The sequence below is a fragment of the Propithecus coquereli genome, unplaced genomic scaffold, assembly GCF_000956105.1.
Source record: "Propithecus coquereli isolate 6110/MARCELLA unplaced genomic scaffold, Pcoq_1.0 Scaffold15, whole genome shotgun sequence".
Classification (NCBI taxonomy): domain Eukaryota; kingdom Metazoa; phylum Chordata; class Mammalia; order Primates; family Indriidae; genus Propithecus; species Propithecus coquereli.
This window is the reverse complement of record NW_012139413.1, coordinates 3,768,768-3,777,032: the sequence shown is the minus strand read 5'-3', so window position 1 is coordinate 3,777,032 and position 8,265 is coordinate 3,768,768. Positions and strand designations below refer to the sequence as shown.

The following is an 8,265-nucleotide window of genomic DNA, read 5'->3' as shown; positions in this document are numbered from 1 at the left end:
CTAAAGTTGTCTTTTATTCTTCTGTAATATAAATCTTACAATTTTATTTCAAAAAATTGGGCAACAGAGTGAGACTCTGTCTCAAAAAAAAAAGTTGTCAATCTTTATCTAGAATTTTATGCTAGCTGTTTAGAGATATAAACTAAGGAAAAAGTGAAAAAATTTTCAGGATATAGAGGTATCAATTTTATAATTTTTAGAGAAAGGTAGTTGGAAGTTTACTCTAATGAAATAAACTTTCCAATTATTTTTTCTTTGCAGGGGGACTGAAATGACACCTAAAATGTGTTATTTTAAAAATAGTGTTTCAAAGTACGTGATACTTTGTGAGCTATAACTTGAGTGCAGAAAATATTAACTTCCCAATGGCCTAATACATCTAAAGTTACCCAATTGGTGGTTTAAAATTAGCAAATAGATTTTCTCATTATTCCTAAATTTCAGCCTTCAATTGGATATTAAAAGTGCTTTAAAATGTTCAGCTCAAAATGGAGGTGTTCTATCACTGTAAGTCTTACAATTTGAGACCAGCTGTACATAATTTCAGAATTCTTGTAGGAAATCCAGCTTTAACACACACCCACAAGAAACCGAACACAAAGGCAATTGATTGGGTAACCAACTATCACAATGCAAGATTTTTACCCATGAATCTGAAAATTCAAAGGCCTTCAAAAGAAATATTTTATATTTTTATGTCTATCTTTGATTTCTTTTTTAAGAAAAAATGTTCATCTCTAGATATTAGCATATAAATTATGCACATCTAGTCTCAAATCATAAGACTTGTAGTGATAGAACACCTTCATTTTGAGCTGAACGTTTTAAAGCATTCTAAAAATCTGATTGAAGGCTGAAATTTAGGAACAATATTTTTCCGCTATCTGCCACATACTGACTGTATAACCTTTGTCATATTCAACCTTTCTGATCTTCATTTTGCTCATCTGGCAAATGTAGATGATACTTTGTTTCTTAGGGTTGTTGAGAGAATTAAATGTGCATAAATTATTAATAGTATGTGTAGTGCCTGGCCCTTAATAGCCTTAGCTATTATTATCTATTATCACTAGTGACAACCATAACTTTGGTTTTTTCAGACTACAAAAGTAATACATGTTCTACATGGAGAATTTGGAAAATGTATAGAGCAAATAATTCCCATTAATACCATAATGTGTATGTTTATATATATTTTTTCATAGAGTCAAGATTATTATTGTATTTATAGTTCTGCTTCTTTCACTTAATAAATTTGAGCATTTATTTTCCCACATCATTAATAGTACTTTGGAAACATTTTGAAAGGTTACATAATATTCCACTTTATGAACATTCATAATTCATGTAATCCTTCCATTATTGTTGGGCATTTAGGTTTCCAGTTTTTCACTATTCAGATAGTTCTGAAAGGAATATCTGTATATATAAATCATCCACATTTTAAATCAGTTTCTTAGCATGAATTCCTAGAAGTAGAGTTATGATATCACATATATATTCATAAGATTCTTGATATATGTTGCCAAACTATTTTTTGAAAAGATTATTTAAATGTATTCATCCATCAGAAGTATATGCCTTACCAGCGTTGAATATCACAGTTTTTTTTAAGCAATAACTTCCATAAGTTTTACTTGAAGCATATTAAATGTCTGACTGAAATGAACAAGATTAAAAAGTTTGTGGGTGATTATATTCTTAAGGTTAAATGTAGAAACTTCCGATAAGCTGTTATTCCCTATATGTAGCAGAAATTCAAGACTTAACCAGCATTCTTGAGGAATAAGATGTTCTAGTCATCTTATTCTGAGGGCTTGCTAGTGATTAAGTAAATATTTTTGGTTTAAATTGTTTTAGCTGAAAATATTTCTAAAGTAAGTAGTATTCATGACTTAACCAAGTATACTGAACGTAAGTGAATGTTTTGTTGTTAATGTTTGAGGATTTTCCATTTCCTTTGTGATTCCAGTGGACTAAATTGCTAAAGTAGGAGCCAGGAGACTTGAGTTCTAGTCCTGATTTTGTTTTTGTAAAGAAATCACCTAAACACTTTGAACATTAGTTTCCCTGTATATAAAATACATACAGTAGTGGTCTGTCGTGATCATTAATCCTGCACGTAAAAGGCTTTGTGCATCAAAAATAAATTTTAAAAGTTTTTGTAGAAAAGAACTCATTAATTGAGGATACTGGCTAATCAAAATTTATTGCTGATCTTTTATTTGTGTTGCATTCATATGGAAAACACTGAAGTTTCCAAAGGAAAAAAATTAGCACATAGAACTCAAGAGAGAATTGCTTAATAAAGTAGAATTTTGTAAAGTTAAAAAAAAGAATACCCAACTTCTAAATATACTGATAGTTATTGCCTTTGTTTTTCAGTGTTGCTGAGCTACTGAGATATTCATAGTGCAGGATAACTTGATGATTAATATTAATTTTGAACATAAGGAATTGCTGAATTTTAAGGCTTTTTTTAAAACTATTTGCCTAAACTCAGATACTAGGTTTTATTTGACAAACAGTGTGAAGCAGTCATACTGCTGGTGACAAGAAATAAAGATTATATGTCCAGACTGCCTAACCTTTTCTCAAGGAATAAAGCATGTAATGAATGGATCTGATCAATTGAACAAATAAATGATCACAGATAGCATTCATTTCAAGAGGTTTTTTTTAACTAAGTTATTTCTGAATGTCTTTTTAGAGATTATTTCGTTTTATTCTCTCTCCTTTTTAAAGGTGACTCGTTCATCTTTGCTAATAGAACAGCCTGTGAAAAAAAGGCCCCTTTTGGATAATCAGGTGATAAATTCAGTGTGTGTTCAGCCAGAGCTACAGAATAATACAAAGCATGCCGATAATTCGTCTGACACAGAGATGGAAGATATGATTGCTGAAGGTTTGTGAATTTAACTTAAGATACTCTTAATTTCACTTTGACTTTTACTGCTTGGAACAGGACATAGATTTTTATTCTGCACAGATTTTCACTTGGATGTATTCATTTTTATTCTCATACAGTGCATTATTTGACTAAAATAATAGAAAAGCTAACCAGACTCTCAATGGCCAAATAACTAAAATAGCAAGAGTAGTGTCAGTTTGTGCAATGTCAGTTTTACTTTTGAGGGAGTATGGGAGGGAAAAGTTTCATTATACCTGAGAGAAAGCAGTTCAGAATTTTAGCATCAAAACAACCAAGTCTCTTTATTTTTTTAAGTATACTTAAGTAACAAATGACTATTTTACTGAGTTTGCTTAAAAATTTAGAGCTTCTGGGTTGTTTGATTTTAGACTTTCCACGTTCTGATGTTTGATATCAGGTAGGTATTAAAATTGTATTGGGGCCGGGCGCGGTATCTCACGCCTGTAATCCTAGCTGTCTGGGAGGCTGAGGCGGGCGGATTGTTTGAGCTCAGGAGTTCGAAACCAGCCTGAGCAAGAGCAAGACCCCGTCTCTACCAAAAATAGAAAGAAATTAATCGGACAACTAAAAATATATAGAAAAAATTAGCCGGGCATGGTGGTGCATGCCTGTAGTCCCAGCTACTCGGGAGGCTGAGGCAGGAGGATCGCTTGAGCCCAGGAGTTTGAGGTTGCTGTGAGCTAGGATGATGCCATGGCACTCTAGCCTGGGCAACACAGTGAGACTCTGTCTCAAAAAAAAAAAAAAAAATTGTATTAGGGATGTACTCTTCAATCAAGAGGCAATTAAATTTGTTTAAAGAAAAGTATTACTGAATCTTCTTAATGTCAAATAATCCTTTCTTATAGGCTTTATTCTAATAGTGCATATTCCATAGAAGTCAAAGTGGTATGCAAAATGACTCAAGGAAAACAAACACAAATAAACATGAAAATGATATATTTTATACCTTGAGTTTGCTATTTAAAATCAGCAAATGCTAGTACTGGTGTTTTTGGGTGAATTTCTAAATTTCTGGTTCAAAAAAACTAGCTGTGTTCTATAGGAGCATCTTCGTGAGACTGTTCCTGATCGATTTTGATCATGGCCCTGCAACTGATATAATTCAATTTAATGTAATAGCATTTAGTATAGTCAGGGCTCTACAGTAGTGAATTAATTAATATCTGTGTTCAGGTAATTATCCTCAATATATCAGCATATTTCATCTAAATTTGATTTATTCATTTTGAAAATATTTATTGAGCCTATACTATATGCCTTTACTTTGCTAAATTAAGCAAAATATTATGGTGATAAACAAAATAGATGTTGTTTTTGCCCAGTTTTTCTAACTTTTGAAAGGATGGCACTTCTGACTTTGTGAGTACTTTATAAACTGTTGCAATGTATTAATCACTGTTTTACTTATTATTTGAACAGCAAAGAGTATAATACTAGTATAAAATTTGATTTTTACTGCTAACTTGTATTACGAGTTCAGTTTCGTTTTTTTGATTTAAAAGAATGTTAAACATGAAAAATTTCAAACATACATACAATTAGAATTGTGTGATAAACACAACCCATCACTCAGACTCAACAGTGATTTCAATCATTTCAACATTATTTTGCCACATTACCTTCATTCATTCATTTTGTTTCCCTCCTTTTATTCCCTCCCACCACCCTCTTTGAAAATCAGTCCTTATTTTATTTCACCGATATATATATCATTGTGCATCTCTAAAAATACATACATTTTCTTATATAACTATAATGCTACATCCCATATAACAAAACAGTAATTCCTTGGTGTCATCTAATTCCTGATCCATATTCAGATTTCCCCGATTATTTTAAAAAAAGTCCTTTTATGGTTATTTGTTTCAAGTCAGTATCCAAACGAGGTCTATGTTGTGCATTTTGTTGTCGTGAATTTAATTTCATTTTATTCCCACATATTTGCTTTAAGTTATACATACTATCTGAGAACATTTCTCACTTGAGATGAAAAGTAGTAAAGATGAATGTACAAGTATTCTTTTTTCTTGCCTCTATTTCAGTAAATGTATAAATGAAAGTTGTAGGCTAAAAAGTGTTTATAATGTGCCCCCTTGTGTACACACTTAGAAGGAACATGGAAATCTGCTTAGGGAACTTCACAACATATTTTATGGTACTCAGATTATAATATAATGGACATACAACATATGCTAGAGTGTTCTAGAATGTGATATATATGTAAAACAACTCCCCTGCCCTCCAGGAGCTTTTAATCTAGTTTAGGACTAGAGAATCTCCATAATAGATACCTACGAAACAACAAATGGTAAATTTTCAATGAATTATATCGACAGAATTTAGAACATTAAAACTGGCTGAGATTATTCTCAGTTTGGTGAGTTTCCTGTAGAGATAAGATATGACCTGGGTCTTGGATAATAATGCATAGATTTAAGATAACAAACAGGAAGGACATTTCAGGTTAGAACACCATGAGTAAATGCACAAAGTATGTGTAAGTACTAGGTAACTTTAGGAGGCTTAGAATAGAGGTTTGGATTAGAGGAGGAGTGGCAGGTAAGACTACCAGAGTCAGATTCTAGAGTCCCATGGATATTAGAGGAGTTAGGAGTTAACCTTGTCAAGGGGATGGTTACCGAAGATTTTTATGCAGGTGATATGAACAAAAGCGTATTTTGGGAAACTTCGCTGACCATCTGTAGGATGTATGTAGAGGTTTGGCATGTAAGTGTCACCTGCAGTCACGGTGGGAAGGGAAGGAAAGGACTGATGGGAGACAAGGCAAAGGGTAGTTCAACAGGGCAAGATACCACAGTAAGGAAAGGAAGACTTAAAGATAATATATTTCATAGGGGAGAAATACTTACACAAAATGTGCTAAAATTTTAGATATTTATAATTTAATTTTCCAAGGTAATTGTATAATTTCAGTGTTTATGGGATGTTTTTATAGGGTAAAATGGTGAGGTCACTTGTTTAGTGGCTTTGGTTTTAGTAGTGTGTATATAATTTCAGTGTAAAAACTTTATGGTAAGGATTATTTTCTTTTTAAAGGATAAACTATGGCTCTCTTTGGACTGGTTCTATAACCAGTATCTCCAACCATTAGATTGTGATGTATCAAAGATATCTTATTGCCTTCCCTGGTAAATCATCACCTGTCTTTGCTGCTGATCCTCATGCAATTTCAGGTCTTTGGGGAAATTAAAAAGTATTATAACTCCTCCACACACACAAAAAATTAGAGGCCTGTATTAATTAGGATATAGGTTTGGTCACTTCTTAGAGACCCAGAATAATATTTGATTAAATAACATAGGAGTTTGATTTTCTTTGACATAATCCAAAGGTCAGCAGTCCAGGGCTTACGTGGTAGCTCCTTGGTGTTGGGTACCGAAGCTCCACTGTCTTCTGTGTCTGCTGTCCCTAGAATGTTGCTTTCATTTCAAGATGGCTGATCTTCATGATCACATGTTAACCAATGAAAGTGGGAGAGGGCACCATCTGAAAGTTGAGAGCATTTGTATTCATACCCCATTGGTCAGAAATCAGCCACACCTAGGACAGAAACTAGTTTTTATTCTGGATGGCCATGTTTCTAGGGTTTTGTTACTATGGAAGAAAAGCAAAGAATGGGTGCTGGAGAATTACCAGCTGTCTCTGAATCTCATTTTTATTAGCTAAATCAGCAATTTTTTGAACTCTTTGGCTCTGCGTTTTTCATTCACAAATGTGAAGAGTAACTTTGGTTACTAGATTTGTTAAAAATCTAACTGAAAAATTAGAACAGGAATTTTTGAATCTGTTAATGTCCGTCACTTCTTTTTTTTTAAAATTTATATTCACTTTAATTTTTTTCTGGAGATGTTGTCTCACCCTGTTACCCTGGCAAGGGTGCAGTGGGGTCTTCATAGCTCACTGCAACCTCACACTCCTGGGCTCAAAGCAATCCTCCTGCCTCAGCCTCTCAAGTAGCTGGGACTACAGGTTGGTGACACCATACCTGGCTAATTTTTCTATTTTTAGTAGAGACGGGGTCTCACTCCTGCTTAGGCTGCTCTCGAACTTCTGAGCTCAAGCGATCCTCCTGCCTTGACCTCCCAGGGTGTTGTGATTACAGGTGTGAGTCACTGTGCCCAACCAATGTCCCTCACTTCTTTATGAGAAGTAAAACTCACATTCTATTTTTGTTAGGTTTTTAACTGTAAACCATCTCCTTTTGGTATTTCCCCTCTATCACCAGCAAAAACATTTTCCTTCTTCAAAAGGTATTCTAACCTATTATCAGGTGTTGTACATTGCTATATTAGTTAATAAAAAACCTTTGAAACAAAGCTTTCAGCATAGCCTTTCCTGGAACAACTTGAGGAATGGACTCTTTAGGGCTGGAGCTGTGGCAGTGGTGGTTGAGTGAGAGATTCTGTCTCCTGTACAGGCTTTTCAAAGTCACACCAGGTTATAAGCATGACACAGTAAAAACAGTACTCCTGGGAATTATGATAACAGGTCCCAGGAATATGTTGGTGGGTGTTCTGACTGGGTCACAGCTTTGTGAAAGCCATCCCCATGTCATTGGAAGGGGCAATTTTTAGTTTACTTGTTTTGAGACTATTTCTTCCTCATTACTACTAACTCGGTGACTTTTGTTTGTGAAAGTAGTCCTGAGAATTTCCTTAAAGTGGTCACTTGTTAATTCATGATTTCGTTAGTCAGGATAATGTATTTGGATGTCCTACCAATGTCCAATATTACTTCACAGTATGTTTTTTAGTAGTTCTTGCTACCTTCACTTGATTTAGCACTTTCCCATCTGCTTCTCCACTAAAACTGGGATAATGTTAGTGCCTGAGCTTACTGAGTACATGACATCCATGTCTATATTTCCAAGTCCTTATCTTCATTTTCTTTTTTTGGCCCAAGAAACTAGAGGTACTTGTCTTCCTCTTAACAAGTCTTTGTTAAATGAGTAACAAAGAGCACATATGGAGCCCACAGCTACAAGCTTTAGTTAGTAAAGTGCCTTTGCTGCATATTTTATATGACTTGGCAGAGGAATTTTGATGATGCAAGAAAATGGCAAAATGTGGTGGATTTAAGCATTTAACAAGTTTACTGAAGTATTTCTTGAGGACTTCTCACATGTCTTAGTACTCTTTTAGTTGTTATGTGGAAAATAGGATATGAAACTGTTACTTTTCTTTTTTTTTTGAGACAGAGTCTCACTGTGTTGCCCGTGCTAGAGTGCCGTGGCGTCATCCTAGCTCACAGCAACCTCAAACTCCTGGGCTCAAGCGATCCTCCTGCCTCAGCCTCCTGAGTAGCTGGGA

General features: G+C 34.3%; 1 protein-coding gene across 2 annotated transcripts in view; it reads left to right on the top strand.

The window, feature by feature from the left end:
- The window catches only part of PHC3 (polyhomeotic homolog 3 (Drosophila)), a 73,159-nt gene that overhangs the window by 54,763 nt on the left and 10,131 nt on the right, over positions 1-8,265 (top strand). For both annotated transcript variants that reach the window (XM_012640179.1, XM_012640180.1), the window contains one exon: positions 2,746-2,905. In XM_012640179.1, coding sequence (XP_012495633.1) covers positions 2,746-2,905 — 160 coding nt within the window. The remainder of the gene's footprint in view (positions 1-2,745; positions 2,906-8,265) is intronic.